A 21,130-nucleotide genomic window follows, 5' to 3' on the forward strand; every position below is an offset into this window, starting at 1 on the left:
GTCTGTGTAAAAGACAATGTGCACAAGCAGTCACCAAGTCATTTGGGTGCCTACATAAGGCGCTATGCTATATAATAAATTTGCCAAATTCTGTTTAATAATCAAGGCACAAATGTTTTCAAGTGAGTTCTATAAAGCCTTTAAGGAACAAATAATCCCAATGTTATTTAAGAGATCCAGCACATAGCAAGAGATGGAAAACTTACTGGTTCATTCTGTAAAGCTTACATAACTGTGGTACCAAACCTAACAAAGATACGTTAAAAGACAAACAAACAAACTGTAGACCAGTCTCCCTTTTTTTTGCTTTGAAACAGGATCTGACTCTGTTGTCCAGGCCGGAGTGCAGTAGTGCGATCATGACTCACTACAGCCTTGACCTCCTGGCCTCATGTGATCCTCCCACCTCAGCCTCCCAAGTAGCTGGGACTATAGCCCAGCTAATTTTTTTAATTTTTTTTTTTTTTTTTTGAGGAGGGGTCTTTCTTGTTATGTTGCCCAGACTGGTCTCAAACTCCTGGGCTCAAGTGATCTCCCTGCCTCAGTCTCCCAAAGTGCTAGGATTACAGGCATGAGCAATGCCCAGCCACAATCTCACTTTTATAAATATACAAAAATTCTAAATAAAATATTAGTAAATCAAATCCAGCTCTGTATTCTAAGAATTGAAAGACTGTTCAGGCTGGGCACAGTGGCTCACACTTATAATCTCAACAGTTTGGGAGGCTTAGGTGGGAGGATTGCTTGAGGCCAGGAGTTCCAGATCAGTGCAGGCAACAAAGCGAGACTCTCGTCTCTATATAATTTTAAAAATAGAAAGAAAAAAGACTGTTCAAAATTAGGAAATATATTAATATAATGTGTTAGTAGAGTAAATAAAAATCTTAACACCTTCCTTATAGATGGTGAAAAGACATTTGATAACATTCAACATCAGTTTCTGAATTTTAAAGTAACAAGTGCTCTTGGTAAGCTAGGAATCTTAATAGGTGTTTATGAGAAAAACAACAGCAAATAGCTTATTTGTTGTTAAAGTTAAGGAGCAATGGTTCTTAACCAGGAGTGAGCCTCAGAATCACTGTGGGGTGGATAAGACCCTCTTTTAAAATGTTCATGCCTGAGCCCTACCCGTAGAGATTTAAATTTAGTAGGTCTGGATTGGGGCCCAAACCATGCACTTTTATGACTCCCCAGGTGATTCTTATGTTCATCTCTAACTGAAAACCATTAGACTATACTTTAATTCAGATTAGGAAGAAGACAAGGATGCCAACTACTAGCATGACTTTTAACATTCTTCTAGAGGGTTAAGCTGATGCAAGACAAAAGAAAGAGGCCCAGTGCAGTGGCTCACGTCTAAAATCCCACACTTGGGGAGGCCGAAGCAAGAGGATTGCTTGAGGCCAGGAATTCGAGACCAACCTGGGCAACATAGTAAGACCCATCTCTACACAACATTTAAAAATTGGCCACGCAAAGTGGCACACGCCTGTAGCCCCAGCTACACAGGAGGCCCACACTGGAGAATCGCTTGAGCCCTGGAAGTAGAGACCAGCCTGGGCAACATAGTGAGACCCTGTCTCAACTTAAAAAATAAGGCCGGGCGCAGTGGCTCACGCCTGTAATCCCAACACTTTGGGAGGCTGAGTCTGGCAGATCACGAGGTCAGGAGTTTGAGACCAGCCTCGAGATTGCCCCACTGCACTCCAGCCTGGGCAACAGAGCGAAACTCCATCTCAAATAAAAATAAAAGTAAATAAAAGTGTGTAATAAAATGATCAATATTTGTTATTTATATCATTATCTACCAAGAAAATTCAAAGTAATCAACTTTGAATTTATTAAAATTAATTTTTTTTTTTGTCTTTTTTTTTTTTTTTTTTTTTCCTTTTTGTGGAGAACGGGGTCTCACTGTATTACCCAGGCAGGTCTCGAACTCCTGGGCTCAAGCTATCCTCCCGCCTCTGCCTCCCTGAGAGAATTTATTAAAATTAGTAAGAGCTCAGTAAGATTGCTGAATATGAGATGACTTTTAAAAAACAATTCCAGGCCGGGCGCGGTGGCTCAAGCCTGTAATCCCAGCACTTTGGGAGGCCGAGATGGGCGGATCACGAGGTCAGGAGATCGAGACCATCCTGGCTAACACGGTGAAACCCCATCTCTACTAAAAAAAATACAAAAAAATTAGCCAGGCGAGGTGGCGGGCGCCTGTAGTCCCAGCTACTCGGGAGGCTGAGGCAGGAGAATGGCGTGAACCCAGGAGGCGGAGCTTGCAGTGAGCTGAGATCTGGCCACAGCACTCCAGCCTGGGCGGCAGAGCGAGGCTCCGTCTCAAAAAAAAAAAAAAACAAAAAAAAAAAAACAAAACCAATTCCAGTAATAACTAGTTAGAAAATGTAAATGAAAATCGTCTGCCATACTCCGCCAAACACACATACACTAAAGATGAATTTTTTCCATTTAAAAAAAGCAGACACACAAAGCTTTGTTTTGGGGCATGGGTGGGGAGACAGGGTCTCACTCTGTTACCCAGGCTGGAGTGCCACTACATGATCATGGCTCACTGCAGCCTCGACCTCCTGGGCTCAGGTGATCCTCCCACCTCAGCCTCCCGAGTAGCTGGGACTGCAGGCACACGTGACCATGCCTGGCTAATTTTTGCTATTTTTTTGTAGAGACAAGGTTTCACCATGTTGTCCAGGCTGGTCTCAAACTCCTGGACACAAGTGATCCACCCACCTGCGCCTCCCAAAGTGCTGGGATTACAGCTGTGAGCCACCATACCTGGCCAAAAATTACATTTTACAAAGGACTGAAATGAGTGGTGAAATATATTATGTTCCTTGATAGAAAACTCAGCTTTGAAAGACACCTATTCTCACCAAATGTATAAATTTGGTATAATTTTGGTCAAATCCAAATTTTTTGACAGTTTTATTTGAAAGGCTAAATGTGATATAATTTTCACTTGTAATGGTTGTGTTTACCTTATATAACGAAAAAAAAAAAATAGCAGCTTAACAAGAGAGAGGGTTGCTTTCTCACCTAAAAGACATGCAGAGAAAAGCAATCCAGATGTGGTAGGCAATTTTTCAGTGTCGTCAAAGACCTACATCACCATCCTTCTGCTCACCCCTCCTTAAGGTCTCCTTCCACATATGTGTGTGTATGTTTTTGTGTACGTAGAAAAATCTCTAGAAACGTATTCAACAAGCTTAATGGTTATATTACTTCTCATTAGTTACATAGGGATGGAGGAGAAGAGGCAAGTTTATATTCTCCATGATAGGATTCTGTGGTGTTGAATATCTTCATGAGCAGTATATTATTATTAAAGTAACCACTAACATTTTAAAATAACAGGCTGATTTTAAATATCCAAAATCAGATTATATGGAGAACTATTATATTTAAAATGTAACTTTTAGATGCTTTTATTATAATAGTTTTAAATGGAAAATATTTCCATTTTCATTTTGGAAGAAAAATGGAAATATAGATGAGAAAAAATACTTAATGTCAACTTTAAGTCTACCACGCAGAGGTAATAATTTTAAATCTTTTGGAATGTTTTCTCTTAGACGTTTATGTGATTATGTGCGTGTATTTATAAAAACAAGATTTTCTGCTGCTCTGCCTATGGGGCAGCCATCCTTTTATTCCTTTGCTTTCTTAAAAAAAAAAAAAAAAGATTTTCTTATCTATGCCGTTTTATAATCTCTTTTCCACTTATCTGAGACATTTTTGTGTGACATTAATCAATTTTACATCTTGGTTTTTTTTGGTTTTTGGGTTTTGTTTTGTTTTGTTTTTTTGAGACAGTCTCACTCTGTCACCTAGGCTGGAGTGCAATGGTGCGATTACAACCCATTGCAGCCTGAACCTCCCAGGCTCAGGTGGTCCTCTCACCTCAGCCTCCCAAGTAGCTGGGACCTCAGGGGCACCCCATTTTACCCGGCTGATTTTTTTTGTACAGACGAGATTTCACCATGTTGCCCAGTCTGGTCTCAAACTCCTGGGCTCAAGCGATCCACCCGCCCCAGCCTCCCAAAATGCTGGGATTACAGCATGAGCCATTGTGCCCAGCCTACATCTATTTTAATGATTGCATGGTATTCCATTATATAAGTATATCAGTTTATTCTGTTGGTTCCTTTTTCAGACATCTAGGTTGTTTTTGCTTTTTAGCTATTAGACAACCATATTTCAGTGACCCTCTCAAAACAAAAATATTTGTACTTGGATCCATAATGATTTGAATTGCTCTTTTACTTTTTTCCTGTTGAGATTTGTTTCTGCAATCCACTTGTAATGTGGATTCCAGATAGAGACCATTGAGTTCAAATGAGAACCCATATAGGTGGGTAGTTTGCAAGAGAAGAAGGAACAAATAGGAGGAAATGCAGGGAGGAATATTTCTGAATGAAATGGCTTCCCTGGCCGGGTGCGGTGGCTCACGCCTGTAATCCCAGCACTTTGGGAGGCCAAGGCAGGCGGATCACGAGGTCAGGAGATCGAGACCATCCTGGCTAACATGGTGAAACCTGTCTCTACTAAAACTTCAAAAAATTTGCCAGGCGCGGTGGTGGGCCCCTGTAGTCCCCAGCTACTCAGGAGGCTGAGGCAGGCGGAGCTTGCAGTGAGCAGAGATCGTGCCACTGCACTCCAGCCTGGGGCGACAGAGCGAGACTCCGTCTCAAAAAAAAAAAAGAAAAGAAAAAAAAGAAATGGCTTCCCTGTCTCCTAACTATGGCTTTTCTTCCTTACCAGCCCTTTTTGGGTCCTGACTGTATTCCTATTCAAAAGACGAGGGAGGGGTACATAATAATTGTTATTTATGTTTATCCTGTTTTATTGTATTTATTGTATTTTTAACCATTTAAATATGGATTATTTTAAAATGTCAGCCTCCCACTATAAAAAATGGAGTTCTGGCCGGGCACGGTGGCTCATGCCTGTAATCCCAGCACTTTGGGAGGCCGAGGCGGGTGGATCATGAGGTCAGGAGATCGAGACCATCCTGGCTAACACGGTGAAACCCCATCTCTACTAAAAATACAAAAAGTTAGCCAGGCGTGGTGGTGGGCGCCGGTAGTCCCAGCTACTCGGGAGGCTGAGACAGGAGAATGGTGTGAACTGGGAGGCGGAGCTTGCAGTGAGCCCAGATGGTGCCACTGTATTCCAGCCTGGGCGAAAGAACGAGACTCTGTCTCAAAAAAAAAAAAAAAAGGAGTTCTGTGACAGCAGGGACCTTGTTTGACCAGTTGACACCTGTGACCTTGGCACCTAGACTAGTGAAGGCCATATAAGGGCCTATGGGAAATATTCTGCAAGTAAAAACTAATCCCGTAAAATGATTAAAAGTTGCTCCAACAACAAAGCACTTGCCCTTTTAGAGGAAACTTTCTATTAAAAAGATGATTTTCAAATGTAAACAAAAACAGAATAGTATAACAAGTCCTCATATCAGCAGTTACCAAGTTACTGCCACAGTTGCTTTATCTAATTGTTTATTTTCCTGGAGTATATTGTTTATTTTCCTGAAGTATATATATTAAAGCAAAATTCCAGATCTCTTGTCATTATATAATTATTATTCCATTATCACACTTTGTAAAATTAACAATTATTTCTTAGTATCATCTTATACCCAATCCATTTTCACATTTGCCCAGTTGTATAAAAAAATCTCATTTTAGACTTAATTTGTTCAAATCTGGATACATGCAAGGTCCATCCATTGCATTTGATATGTCTCTTAAGTCTAAATACGGACATACTTGTCCCCTTACTTATTGAAGAGCCTCGATAAATTGTCCTAAGTCCCACATTCTAGATTTGTCTCTTTGCCATTTCATGATGTCATTTTACTTGTGTCTCTATCCCTCTCTCCCATTTCTTGTAAACTAGAAGTTGGTTCAGAAGTTTAATTAGATTCAGGTATATTTTATGGAAGATTCTTCATAGGTGCTATTGTGTAGGAATCTCACTCTTGATATTTAAACTCATGATTTAAAAATGTAAAAAGAGGTAGTTCCCAATGTGTAGTATTTGAAGTGTACAAATTCTCCCTAGCTCTTTGAAAGTTATTGAAAATGTTTTAAGACTAAAAAGAAAAATAATGAACAAAACTAAAGTCAGTTGTTATTGTTGTCTACTGTGTCCTGAACCCCACCTTTGCCTTTTATTCTACTCAATATTAGACTTAGTTTAGATAATCTAAACTAGACATGTGAATTCCTAGATGATTTCTTTTATCTATTGCTGACCACAAGAGGGCAGCCAGTGAACATGTTCTAAGCATTCTTCCATTGTTGTCTTATGTATAATAGACATAAAACTGAGGAATCGCCTCCCACTCATAGGTGGGAATTGAACAATGAGAACACTTGGACACAGGGTGGGGAACATTTACACACGCCGGGGCCTGTCGTGGGGTTGGGGGAGGGGGGAGGGATAGCATTAGGAGATATACCTAATGTAAATGACAAGTTAACAGGTGCAGCACACCAACATGGCACATGTATACATATGTAACAAAACTGCACGTTGTGCACATGTACCCTAGAACTTAAAGTATAATACAAAAAGAAAAAAAGGGCTCAAATCAGCCTGCCCTTGTTTGATTGTCCAAATCACCTATATTATGATTTTTATTAAAAACTTAATGAACTTTAAATATACAGTCTGTATACCCAAATAAAAGGTTAGAACCAAGCATGATAATCAAAGTGTCACTCCAGAGATAACTTGCCAGATTTAAAGGGGAAAACCTACCTTTACAATGGAGAAATCTGGCCATCACCACTACTTTAACCAAATGATCAAACATAGTGTTACCCAGTAGCAGGATATTTTGAAATTAGATGCCTCCTGAAGTATGCAGGATTACCTACAAAATGTCTTGACTGAAAAAGAAAAGCTGAACCTGAAGCTGACCAAGCCCTTAGACCTTATTCCCAGTGTATAGGAATACAGGGCGAGAGAGAACCAAATAAAACAGTACCACAATTAGACAAGTCCAGAATGTGCTACAGTTGACAGACTGTCTGGTCTGATCTCATCCTAAAAAGTCAGTGTCATGTAAAAACAAGAAGTTGGAAGGACCAGTCTAAATTAAAAGAGACATAGCCAAATGCAGTGCCGGAAAACTGTTAGATGACTCATGTAGGTATTCCAGTGAGGGCTAGGATGCTGATAATGAAAAGACATTTGAAGAGTTTGAGTAAAATTGTTTCATCAAATGTGAGCAGAAGGCAGCAGTATAGATAGAATATATATTTCCTGAAATGTGATTTTAAATTAAATATATGAAACAAATTTATAGAATTTGATTATTTCATCAGCATACCTGAAGGTTGGTATTTTTAAGTTGGCCAAAACTTTGCTTTTAATCTCATTGGGCAAAATGAGGAATTGCTTTATGATAACTGTCATCTTAAACCAGAGATTTTGTTTCAGATGAACTTTTATTATCTCAATAGTAGTGTGTTTTCCTATCTTTTAGATAAAAATGGGTCTGTAACTAATTGGGGAGTATTTTTTAAAGTGTGGATGAGGAAACCCATGTTTTAAATGGACACTAGCCTCATCCACTAATGTTGGTAGGAATGTTCAACAGTGACAAAGCATTTTGAGATTTTTGCCTTTCATCGTTATAGACTATACTGTAAAAATCATAGCGGAAATGATGAGAGAGATGAAGAAGATGAGGAACGAGAGAGTAAAAGCCGAGGAAAAGTAGAAATTGATCAGCAACAACTAACTCAGCAGCAACTTAATGGAAACTAGGTATGAAAGTTAATTATATGGGATCTGTTGTGAGGATACAATACACACTGAATATACATGTTGAAGTAATGGTATGCAGTAAGATTTTTTTAAATCCTATTATGTTTAGTTAAGAGCATGTTACTAAAATGCTGAGGATTTTGTAGGCTTGCGTAGTAGTTGTTTTTTTTTTTAACTAGCTGATTTTGTAACCGTAAAAACAAGCTATCTGCTTTATCAATAAGTGTAGTTGTAATGTCAAATCAATAAGATAATCACACTCCTCAATAACATTATATTGATTGTGTTCCCCTCCAGCATCATATTTTACATTTTTTTATCATCTTTTAAACAGGTTCATGGGACAGAGTTAGAAAACTGGGAATGAATAAGACATCCATAACTACTATTCTTTTTTCACTGTTTTCTAAAATCAAAAAGGGTTTGTAACTTTTTACTGCCCAACTCTTAGATCCTTCATTGAACTGCCTAAAAATGTCTTGTTTGTTTTATGAGCCTTCACTAGAAGGCTGAGTTTGACATGTTGATATTACTTAGCTATAGTTTGCAGTTTCTGGGAAGCAACTGAAACACTATTAACCCTGTGTATAGTGTCAACAGTTAAAGCAGATAAAACAAAGTAAGCTATATTTCTGGACTGAACAAAGTTCTGCTGTTTAGAGTGTTTAAGTTTGTTTAGTGGATCCATACTCAAAGGAAAGCATAAGCAAATTTTCCTTTACAATGCAAACATGCCACTGGTGGCAGCACGTGGTAATTTGTGGATTTTTTTTTTCACACTCAAGTAATGGAGGCTAGAAATGAAGAGAACCTTCTTTTTCTCTTGGCTTTAACAGCACATGCTAAAAATCTCTTCCAAGAAGTACGCTAAAGCTTTTCATTTGGTTCCTGTTAAAGTTGTTCTCACTGACCAGCATGGACTCAGGCAACTGCTAATTATAAGCTATGAGCTCCAGTGCTTTTGCCAAAATTCTCTTGACAGCACACCTCCTCTCTTTCTATGTTATACAGAGGACTTCTGGCAAAATGATTGAGTCCTTCAAGTTTAAACTAACATTTGGCAACAGCAAATTAAATGTTTTTAAGATGTAAAGAAAGGGTTACCGCTTGCTAAGGACTTCAGACATCATGTCCGAGACGTGTTCCTCTCAAGTGCCCTGTTGTGTGGAACACTTCCCATACTGGCGCAAAGTACGTAAGGAGGTCTCGTGCTGTAGGAGTAAAAAAGTCTTTGCATAAAACAGTATTTATTTTTACTTTTGTGACCACTATTTTAGAAACTTTATTTAATATTTTAATGTTTTCAGTCATTGCTTTGGTTATCTATAAAATAGGCTTTTGTGCCCTACTTTTCTTCTTGTAGGGTTTGGTGGTGTTTTATCGATTGTCAGAATTGGTTTTGAAAGCCTAAGAACCCAGCTTTTTAGAAAGGATTTTCACACTGGCATTTCTAGGTAGTGATATTTTCTTCCACTTACCTGCTGAAGCACATTTATGCATTTCTTTATGGCAAAACCAAATAACTTTAGTTGTGGTCTGCCTGATATTACCATAGCACCTCAATACCAAGGGAAGGGATTTTGACTAGTTGAATTATTAAGCCACCGCAATAAAGCAGATTTTTAAATAAGGAATAATCATGTTAACTTGACTGTACATTGAGATATTCTACATCTGATAGAGCAGCATTTTTAAAATGTAACAGGTGGAAAATTACACTGTGCTTAATGACTGCTTTTTTTAAAAACTGTGAGTCCCTTAAGGTCATGTTTGTCAAGTGTGTATTCACACATTTACTTAAATCAAGGGACTCAATGCTTGCTTTTATTTTAACCATCTTTTACTATTTTTAGAAGGAAACTAGCTTTAGTAGTGGGTTGCCCTGTATGTTTTCTCTTTTTGCTCTTAATATGCCATTAGGTTTTTGTGTGTATGTGATTTTCAAAATTCATGACTTGAAGTGCAAGGACAGATCTAGCTGTTTGTTTACCAAGCTATGTGACTTCTCCCAAAGGATCTGTACTTTCTTTCCTTACAACAGCTTGAAAATCATTATTTTAAAATCCTTAAATCACTGTGTCTAGATCATTTTTTACATTGTGTGCCATAGACTTACCCATGGGACAACAGAGCTCCTTCATTTTTGAACAACTACTGTAATCATTTTTTTTTTTTTTTAGGAAAAATGGAAGGTGCCAGGGTAATCATGGCCAGTCAATAATTATATAAAGGAGTTCAAATACTATAGCTGTCAGTTGATGAATTGTTATGTAGTAAAATGTATGACTTTGTATGGGTTTCTTCAGCCCTTTTTCTGCCACTAGCAACCAGAATAGCACTTTACCTTTTGGTTGGCTAGATAAGTGGCTGACTACCTGTTTTTCTCACTGTGGTGTGATTGGCTAAACAATCTTGCATTAAAAATTCAAATGTAAATTGAATTCACATGAAAAATCATGTTTGGTTGTAAACCTCCAATGTTTTGATTCTCTAATCATGTTTTCGTCACATGCTGAGTAAAAGTGCCTTACAATGTAAAAATTGTACAGTACTTATGTTCCCAAGTAGCATCATCATCTTCTGGGTAGTAATTACATTGTGGTATTAATATTTAGAAAAATGGACCTCAGCAGTGTATTTACTGTACATCTCTTAAGTCTTTAACTGTAGTTTTAATAAGCATGACATTATTTGATAAGTATATAACATTTACATCATTTCAAAAAATACTGCCGTTACTGTCTTTTATGCATATTTTAGCCTGAAATTTTGAAGCGTCTTTTTTCTTTCTTTTTTCTTTTTTTGTTTTGTTTTTTGTTATTGATATTAAACAGTGTAATCTTTGCAAGCGTATATTGAAGATTATTCTGGAGCATTTATTGCCTTACCAGAAATGTTAGTAGGAAATGTTCTTTAGAGTAGAAAGATAGACTTGAGTTTCTATACTTTTAATAAGAGCTCTTTGTTCCTGGGGGTAGGGGGGTAGGGGTGAATTTTACTTTCATCTCAAGTTATTAAAAACCCACAACTGAGGTAAATTTTATTTCAAGGATCAGCAGTTTTAGAATTTCAGATAGTACTTGCTCAGAAGTACATGCTACTCAAGATATTAAGACATAACAAGATCTGTAGATCTGCTATTGAATCAGAATCTGTGTACTTGAACAAATGTGTGAATCTCAAATATCTCAAAGCAAAAGAAAAAGTGTTCTAGAGTGTTGTTGCTTTTTAAAAAAAGCACTGAAGTTAGACCAAGGTATACAGTTTTGTTCTAACAGACATTTAGGTTAATTGTAAAGATAAGGAATGCATTATGGGTCAAAAATCAAACATTCCTCTCATGTTATGTATATTTTGTTCCTGTTATATTGGCTTTATTTTCAAAATTGTAGTTTGTAGTATTAGTTTCCTTTTATTGGTATTCTTGCATATACTATTCATTCAATAAATGACTTATGACTTTCATATTTGTTTGTCTTTTTTGTGAAAGTGTATACTGAAGCTTATTTGATAACAGCAATAGTATTGTGTTCCTTTTAATCTTGCTTTATTTCAGAGTAAAATGCCTAGCTTAATAACTTTTCATTAAACAAATGTGGAGAAAAAAAAATGTGAATTTGAATTCAGTTCAAAGTTTCACAATATAAAGGTTTTATCATGGAGAGAAACTGCAATCTTGTAAGTACAATTGAACTGCATTACATCTTGGTTTTTTTATTACATGGTTCAGATACCCATAGTTTAAATCAGATCCTCTGGAACCAACCAGAAGGTTGTTTTGAAAATAAACCAAAACTCCTAGTACAATTTATCAGATTGGTTATATGGGTACAGGATTAATATCCTTGTCATAAAGGGATTTTACCTTATATCTTTAAATGTACTCCCATTACCATGGACAGTGTGCTTCTAGTACAGTGCTTCTATATTGAGGTTTGTCACATCCAGGGCAGAAATCAAAGTTGTAATTAGTAGGATATGCTCATTCCGTACACACAATTCCTAACCTGCAGAGTGGGGGGAAAAAATCAAGTAACATGTTCTCATTAACTCCGGAACATAGGATGGTGCACTTCACTGCAAATGTTACCTAGTAGTGCCTGGCACATATGTGCCTGTGTGTGTTTAAAATCCATGATTAAGTCTCAATTGCCACCAATTTTTAAAGTCTCATTTTAATTGCCATAAAAATATGGAGATGGGGAGTTGTGTGCTATTCTTTAGCTAATTGAAGCTATTTAAGCTGTTATTTTTTTGTTGTTGTTTGTTTGTTTTTTCCAACTGCAGTCACCAGCAGTTGCTAAAGTTACTCCAAAGGATGGACCTGGTAGAATTTCTTAGGAAAATTCTCTAGCCAGCAGTTGGCTAGTGTATCTTTTTAAGAGTAAAACCCAATCCCTTTTATATTTATATATTAGACTAAGTCCTCAGTTGTGTAGGCAAAATGCTGCTTTATACATCAACCAATGTTACATAATACTGCCTTGTTCAGATAATGAGGTAACTGAATATTAATGATGTAAAGCAAAAATGTATTTGTGATTTTTATTCAGAAGATGAAAACTATAAAATAATCAATTGCTATATAAGTTAATGGTGGCATTTGGAAAGTGTTACATGATAGCAGACATGATCTACACATGGTCAGTGTACTGAAGTCAGTCAACCAGACCTGATCCTTGTCAAAAGACAGCAGATCCGTAAACGTCCAAATTATACTTTTGCCTATACCTCTCAGTGGCTATAAGTGGGTTTTGATGCTGGTGGTCGGGCAGTGGTGGGAGATAGGGAAAATAAAATGCAGCTGGGCAGAGTTAGCTAGCTCTACTGTGTGAACAATATATTCCAATGAAAACAAGAGTACTGTTTGAGCGGGTAACCTTTTAAATGGAACCTGAGAGACTAGATAATGAAGACAGTATTAGGAGTTGGTAGACAGAAACTACACTTTAATATGGAGACTGGATTTAGAGTTTTTGTTGAGTTTCTATAAAGTAATTGGTACAGAAGGGTAAGTTGTTTCTGAGTATTTTAAAAATCAGACCTGTTTACAGATTTGTATTAAAGTAATATATAGTCATAAAAAGGAATGAATTACTGATACATATGCCAATGTGTATGAGCCTGGAAAACATGCCAGGCACAGAGGTCACATATTGTATGATTCCATTTATATGAATTGTTCAGAGAGGCAAATCCATAGAGATGGAATACAGATTAGTGGTTCCCAGGGACTGCAAACATGGGGGAATGAGGAATGACTATTATGGGTATACTGTTTCTTTTTGGGGGTGGTGAAATGTAGAATTAGGTAGTGGTTAATGGCTGCACGACTTTGTGAATGTACTAAAAATCATAAATTATACCCTTTAAAAGAGTGGATTTTTTTTTATTATTTTTTTTTGAGATGGAGTTTCACTCTTGTGGCCCCGGCTGGAGTGCAATGGCACGATCTCTGCTCAGCACAACCTCCGCCTCCCGGGTTCAAGTGATTCTCCTGCCTCAGCCTCCCAAGTAGCTGGGACTACAGGCATGCGTGACCACGCCCGGCGAATTTTGTATTTTTTTAGTAGAGACGGGGTTTCTCCATGTTGGTCAGGCTGGTCTCGAACTCCTGACCTCAAGTGATCCACCTGCCTCGGCCTCCCAAAGTGCTTGGATTACAGTCGTGAGCCACCGCACCCGGCAAGAGTGGATTTTATGTGAATTTTATCTCAATTTTTAAAGTGCTATGTAGCCATTTTACAGAATTAAAATACAAAGGTATATGAAGCAAAATGTGAAAATCTCCCCTTCTGTACAAGCCTACTCCCTAGAAGTATTTGATACATAGGCTTCTAAATGCTTCTGTACATATATAACAAACACTTCTTTTACATAAATAGAATCATGCATAACATAAATAGAATCATGCATAAAAAAGAATATTTTTTACCATAAGTAGAATCATACCTACAGTTCTGCACCTCGTCTTTTTTACTTGAACAATATTACAAGGTGTCAGTACATCTAGATTTCTCTTTTTTTTTTTTTTTTTTTTTAGTAGCTCCATGGTATTTCAGTGTATGGATGAACTGGAATTGTTCTCTCTAGCCTTACATATATCGTTTATGCAAGTAATTTCTTAGAATAAATTTCCAGAAGTAGAACTGCTAAGTCAAGGGTATGTACATTTAAAGTTTTGATAAAAATTGCCAACCAGGGCCGGGCGCGGTGGCTCACGCCTGTAATCCCAGCACTTCAGGAGGCCAAGGTGGGCGGATCACGGGGTCAGGAGATTGAGACCATCCTGGCTAACACAGTGAAACCCCATCTCTACTAAAAATGCAAAAATTCACCGGGCGTGGTGGCGGGCGCCTGTAGTCCCAGCCACTTAGGAGGCTGAGGCAGGAGAATGGTGTGAACCCGGGAGGCGGAGCTTGCGGAGAGCCGAGGTCACACCACTGCACTCCAGCCTGGGTGACAGAGTGAGACTGCATCTCAAAAAAAAAAATTGCCAGCCAGCCCTTTTTGGCTCACATCTGTAATCCCAGCACTTTAGGAGGCTGAGGCAGGAAGATCTCCCAGGAGTTCAAGACCAGCCTGGGCAACATAGTGAGAACCCCATCTCTACAAAAAACAGAAAAAATAGCCGCACGTGGTGGCATGTGCCTGTAGTCTCAGCTGTTCAGGAGGCTGAGGTAGGAGGATCCCTTAAGCCTGGGAAGTCAAGGTTGCAGTGAGCTGTGTTGGCTCCACGGCATTCCAGCCTGGGCAACAGAGCAAGACTCTATATCAAAAAAAAAAAAAAAAAAAAAAAAAAAAATTACCCATCCATTCCAGAGATTAAGCTGTGCCCACTTCTCCATTCCAGAAGAGTGCTTTTAAGTGTGGTGCCTTTAAGTGGTTTTTAAGAAAAAAACACACACTCCAGAAAATTCTATGGGGTTTGATTGTATTGTAAAACCCATATAGACTATATCTGAAAGTGACATATGAATCATCTTCGGGAAATGGAGCACTACATTTCGTTTGTGAAAAGGCTAAATTGAAAGGTTTCTTTCGTATGTATTAACAGCAGTAGCTGGTGAATCACTTCCCTTCCTGCTTTCTGAAAAGTAACAGATTGCTCATCACTGTCTATTGTTTCCAGATGGACCTGCCCTGTGTCCAGAGTCATATGTAGTTCAGTTCAGGACACCTGAAGGGGCTGTGTACTGTTTTGTTGAAGAACTCCTATGACCTTTATCTGTCATGTGATGATTCTTATTCCCAAAATTATGACTGTGCCTAACAAGTGGTCAGTTACGTGAAACAAGATAAAATCATCTGAAGTTTTCACTTCAAGTAGTTGTTTTGTCCTTTTATGAATAAAATCTAAGCCTAATCAGAAAAATTGTCATGATGCTTTTAGCTCATTTGCCAAAAATGAGCTATTATTTTTGTCATTTAGCAATTTCAAGCAACAGTTACCTGCATGTCTGAAAATAAATTGGTAAGAATAACATGGATACTGAATTATGCTGGTCAGTCAGCATGGAAGTTTTAAAATAAAGAATAAATTGAATGTAGTGAAGGATGAATTAATGCTACATGAAAATTAGTTTTTTCTAAATCTCAAAATCACATTTGGTACTAATTAGTATTTATAACATTAGCCAAACAACAATTTTATTGAAAAAGGTTTGTAACTTAGAACTGTAGCAATCATAGAGACTGCTGTTATTTTTATTTCAGAGGCTAGCCAGACAATTTAACACAAAGGCTTATTTTCAAACGTTCCTGATCCTTAAGCCCAATAGGCTTATGTTCTATATTTAGTATTGATTTAGTATTACCAGGAAGCAATAATTCTTTGGACCCTGTTCTCATATGTTCCTGGTTAGAGAGCAAGCACAAAAGATAAGCAGTTTCTGAAAGTTAACAGATCAAAGAGCTGGAATTTTGGCATTATCCTCAAATACAACATTCTTTCTGGACATCCCTTAGAAGAATTGTTATTAAGCGCTTCAACCTATTCCATGTGCCCAAACAGCTTAGGGCAGCTAGCCAGTGTGCTGGGGATGCAGGGGGAGAAAAAAGCGTTAAAGAAAACATATGTTGCTTAGCAAAGAGACAGGGTAGGAGAGAAAAACTTTAGGCAGCCTCTACTGTGGTCTTTGGAGCATTTAATAACTGGGGACACACCATTGCATGAAACTTGGAAATGCATCCTACAGTTTATAGGCCACTTCCTAGAAAGATTGATGCAAAACTTCAAACAGTCACAACTTTATTCTTTTTTTCCTTTCATGTCCTCCGGGAAACTCTCTTTCCTTAGTTCCCGTATCTGTACCACCCCTTCAAGACCACTCCTTTTTTGACTCTTCTCCCTACCCCTAACATAAGTGTCACCTGGTTGTGATCTTTGCCATCTTGGATTATTCTTCCCTATCACCACGATCTGCTTATAGGTGCCACCTGTGTGTTCCACATGATTATCCACCACTCACTGCAGCTTCATGCTGAGTCTCAACACTTCTTCTGGACATGTCTACCCAATCTGGTGGCTACCCAAATGTGAGTCCCAAACTAAGTTGTCCTGACCTAAATTTTATCTGTTAATGACACCATCAGTCAGTAGGGTTACAATTGGTCTACTTGGATTTCCACATCCACTTGCTAAGTTCCACAAAATCTACCACTCTACCTTTTGGATCTATTCTCTCCATTCTTATTGCTGATAAGCTAGTGTGGTTTCTACCTTTTTTTTTTTTTTTTTTTTGAGATGGAGTCTCACTCTTGTTGCTGAGGCTGCAGTGCAATGGCGTGATCTCAGCTCACTGCAACCTCCACCTCCTGGGTTCAAGCCATTCTCCTCCCTCAGCCTCCCGAGTAGCTGAGATTACAGGTCTGCGCCACCACGCCTGGCTAATTTTGTATTTTCAGTCGAGGCAGGGTTTCACCGTGTTAGCCAGGCTGGTCTCGAACTCCTGACCTCAGGTGATCCGCCTGCCTTGGCCTCCCAAAGTGCTGGGATTACAGACGTGAGCCACTGCGCCCAGCCGTCCATTAATTACGTCTTGATACCACTGACCTCAGTTTCCCCACTTCTCTCATTTCACCTCCCCATGCCTAGAATTCACCCCACTCTTATATCTGGGGAAGATGACCTGCTAAAGAACACCACAACAGTGCAGACTGATGCCACTGCAGATATTTGGCATTTGGTCTCAGGTTCTCCACATCAGTCTTCTGTCCTTTTTACCTACTTGTCTTTCCCATTATAGTACCTAGAAACTATGACAAACATAAGCATGCAGACTCTAGATTTTGGTGGCCCAGGTTCAAATTCCATGTAAGCTTGCTTAATTTATTAAGCCTCTCTCCACTTCCATTATCTCATCTTTAAAATGCAGATAGAGGCAAGGCACGGTGGCTCACACATGTAATCGTAGTAATAACTGATTTGGGCAAGAGTCATCAATGGGTGCTAAAAGTAGTGGGTGAAGGCTCGATGAGGAATAGGATACTTACATACCCCCAAACTAAGCCACAAATTGTTAATTACAAAGGAGAAAGTAATTTTACAATGGCAAGACACTTACTGTAAATGGGCAATGAAAGAACATCAACAGTAATGGGGAAAAAATGACGCTACTTACCTCCTGCTGTGCTACTCTGAGATCAAGTATAATTTCTGTGGTAGTCCTCCAAAAATGCATAACCTGAGTCTCTTCGTGGGGAAGCATCAGACAAACCCAAATTGAGGGACATTCTACAAAACAACTGGCCTATATATGTCAAAAATGCCAATGTCTGGCAAAGTCTGGGGAACTCTTCCTGGTTCAGGAGTCAGTGTGTGATCCTGGACTGTGAAAAAAGTAACTATAAAGGATGGTATTGAAACAGTTGTCAAGATTGAGTATAGTAGTAACAAATCAAGGCTAAATTTTCTGATTATACTGTGGTGTGTAAAAGAATGTCTTTGTTAGAAAATACACACTGAAATGCAGGTCAAGGAGAACAATAGCTCCAATTTACAAATGGTTCTGAAAAATATATACACACACATACAAATAGAGAGACAGAGTGAGAAGGCAAATGATAAAGCAAGTGGGACAAGATTTTTTAAAACTGGTGAATCTGAGTAAAGGGTACTCAGGAATTCTTTGTACTACTGTTGCAACATTTTTGTAAGTTTGACCTTACATCAAAATTTAAAGTTTTAAAAGGAAATAAGAAAGAGAAGGCATAAACAATATTAAAAATAAAACAACATTACTGTAGATGTAGTAGAGATTTTAAAGATCATGAGGAAAACACTAGAAATAAGAGTTATCTTTTAGACATACATATTGAAATACTTATTGTAAAGTGGTGGGATATCTGAGATTTCCTTGAAAATAATTCAGGGGCCAGGCACAGTGGCTCATGCCTATAATCCCAACACTTTGGGAGGCTGAGGTGGGCGGATTACTTGAGGTCAGGAGTTTGAGACCAGCCGGGGCAACATGGTGAAATCCTGTCTCTACTAAAAATACAGAAATTAGCCAGGCATGGTGGTGAGGGCCTGTTATCCCAGCTACTCGGGAGGCAGAGGCAGGAGAATTGCTTGAACCAGGGAGGCGGATGCTGCACCACGGCACTCCAACCTGGGCGACAGAGCTCAAAGTAATAAATAAATAAATATCTCTAAATAAATAAAATGCAGGTAGGAATCATACTTCACTCACAGACTTGTGAGGATTAACGAAGTTGAGCATAGACCCAAGACTCTCATCCCCCAATACATTGGCCCTTGTACGTGTGTTCCCAAGTCTAGCTTTTCTCCTCTTCTCATATAATTCCCATTTCTCTCCTCATATAATTTTCTTGAAAGTCAAGTTACCACTTGATGTCTCTATGTCTGTATTTTTATTGTTTGTTTGTCAACCCACTGCACTTGCTTCTGTCTCCCCACCTTCACTTCTCTCAACTACAGAAAAACTGCCCCAGCAAAGTTTACCAATGACTGTTGTGAAAACCAATAGGTGTTTTTCCAGTCCTTTTTTTGTTTGTTTGTTTTGAGACAGGGTTTTGCTTTGTCACCGAGGCTGGAGTGCAGTGTACAATCACAGCTCACTGCAGCCTCAACTTCCCGGGCTCAAGCAATCCTCCTGATTCAGCCTCCCAAGTAGCAAGGACTACAGGCATGTACCACCACGCCTAGCTTTTTTTTTTTTTTTGAGACAGAGTCTCACTCTTGTCACCCAGGCTGGAGTGTAATGGTGTGATCTTGGCTTACTGCAACCTCCATCTCCTGGGTTCAAGTGATTCTCCTGCCTCAGCCTCCTGAGTAGCTGGGATTACAGGCATGCGCCACCACACCGGCTAATTTTTGTATTTTTAGTAGAGGCAAAGTTTCACCATATTGGCCAGGCTAGTCTTGAACTCCTGACCTTGTGATCCTCCCACCTCAGCCTCCCAAAGTGCTAGAATTACAGGCATGAGCCACCGCACCCAGCCTGCTTTTTTTTTTTTTTTTTAATTTTTGTAGAGATGAGGTTTTGGTGTGTTGCCCAGACTGGTCTCAAACTCGAGCTCAAGCAGTCCTCTCGCCTCAGCCTCCCAAAGTGCTGGGTTTACAGGCATGAGCTACTGCGCCCAGCCAGTTTTCTTACATCTTGACTCTACTTAATGTTCCTGACAATCCAAGTACTGTCACTTGGTCCTCTGCTAATCTGCTCTTGCAGGTGACCCAACAATAGAAGTAACACATTTAATAATAAAACCAACATTGCAAAGTTCACTGGCTGGGACCCTCCATGGACTATCTACCCACCCCCTTCCCTGCTCTGAGAGATTTAATAGGAATCTATATAAATTCTGCTGTTTCCTTGGCAAAGGTAAAATGTCTAGATGAAGGGTGGGGTGAACTATACAGGGAGGTGAAAGGGTAGAAGAGAATTGAGAAAAGTGGGAGGTTGGGACCAGTAACATCCAGGGGTAATGGAGGTGATTAACCAATTTGCTTATGAAAAATGCCACATGGTAGAGACAACTCAAAGCTCAAGGCGCACTGGGAAACCAAAATACATTTGTGTGCATACGTAGACATATGTAATTCTTGTCTAGTCAGGAAAAGAATAGTTGAAACACATACCTTCTTATTGAAACTGTGAAAATCACCAAATGAAAGGTTGTGAGACCAAAAGAGAATTCTAGTGAAGATTCCAAGCCCCATATCCAGATGGAGTCAGGCAGCGGACAGCTGAAAAATGGTGCTGCCATTCTTCTCCAGGAGCCCTTTCCGCCACATCCCTCAATGACATCTGCCTTCTACTGCAACATTTCTAGGTAGAGTTCAGCCCATTTCACGATTCTTCAGTTCTGCTGTTCAAAGAGTTGCCTCCTTATGCCTGTAATCCCAGCACTTTGGGAGGCTGAGGCAGGAGGGTCATCTGAGCCCAGGAATTTGAGACCAGCATGGGCAACGTAGTGAGGCCTCATCTCTACAAAAAATTAAAAATTAGCCTGGGCAACATGGCAAAACCATGTCTCTACAAGAAATACAAAAATCAGCAAAGCGTGGTGGCATGCACCTGTAGCCCCAGCTACTTGGGCGGCTGAGGTGGGAGGATTGCTTAAGCCCGGGAGGTTGAGACTGCAGTAAGCCAAGACCACGCCACTGTATTCCCGCCTGGAAAACAAAGTGAGATCCTATCTCAAAAAAAAAAATTAGTCGAGAATGGCAGCACGTGCCTGTAGTCTCATCTACTGGGGAGGCTGAGGTGGGAGAATCACTTTAGCCTGGGAGGTCGAGGCTGCAGTAAGCCATGATCACACCACTGCACTCCAGCCTGGGCAACAGAGCAAGACCCTGTCTCAAAAAAAAAAAAAAAATCAACTTCTTGCAAGTTCCACCTGTTGATTCTCCTAGTCCTACCTTTCAGAAGGGCTACACAGGAGCAATGTGAGGTGGAGAAAAATAAGGGTTTTATGGTCTGAAACACCTGGGTTTGAAAACTAGATTGGCCACTCGTAACTGGTAACTCTGAGCAAGGTACCATTCCCCTTCTCTCAGCCTCAGCCACCACCCCGTCTGTCAAAATGGGAGTGATATCCCTTAAACCACTGCATTGTCTTAAGGAGTATAGAAGATAAAGTGATTGTAAGTGAAATTAGCTGATTCATAATAGTCCTTATTTTTCTTTTTTTTTTTAACAAATTTGTATTCCCTTTTCCACACCATGATCCTTCACATATAAAATCAAGAAGCTAGCCTGATTTTAAGTGTATTTTTTTCACTATTAACAGGTGAATTGATGTTTATTACACATAAATTATACAGATAAGTAAAAATAAAAATTTTAAATCTCCTGTAATTCTAGTACCCATA

The 21,130-nt window shown here is 39.1% G+C and overlaps 1 protein-coding gene across 3 annotated transcripts in view; it reads left to right on the plus strand.

The window, feature by feature from the left end:
• The window catches only part of PHF6 (PHD finger protein 6), a 54,284-nt gene extending 43,028 nt beyond the window's left edge, over positions 1-11,256 (plus strand). For 2 of the 3 annotated variants that reach the window (XM_033201111.1, XM_033201109.1), the window contains exons 10-11: positions 7,662-7,791; positions 8,126-11,256. In XM_033201111.1, coding sequence (XP_033057002.1) covers positions 7,662-7,791 — 130 coding nt within the window. In that variant the 3' untranslated portion in view covers positions 8,126-11,256. The remainder of the gene's footprint in view (positions 1-7,661; positions 7,792-8,125) is intronic. The other variant, XM_033201110.1, reaches the window with a different exon arrangement.
• Positions 11,257-21,130: the final 9,874 nt, after the last annotated feature.

This window comes from Trachypithecus francoisi, unplaced genomic scaffold, assembly GCF_009764315.1.
Source record: "Trachypithecus francoisi isolate TF-2019V2 unplaced genomic scaffold, Tfra_2.0 Lachesis_group6, whole genome shotgun sequence".
Taxonomy (NCBI): Eukaryota; Metazoa; Chordata; class Mammalia; order Primates; family Cercopithecidae; genus Trachypithecus; species Trachypithecus francoisi.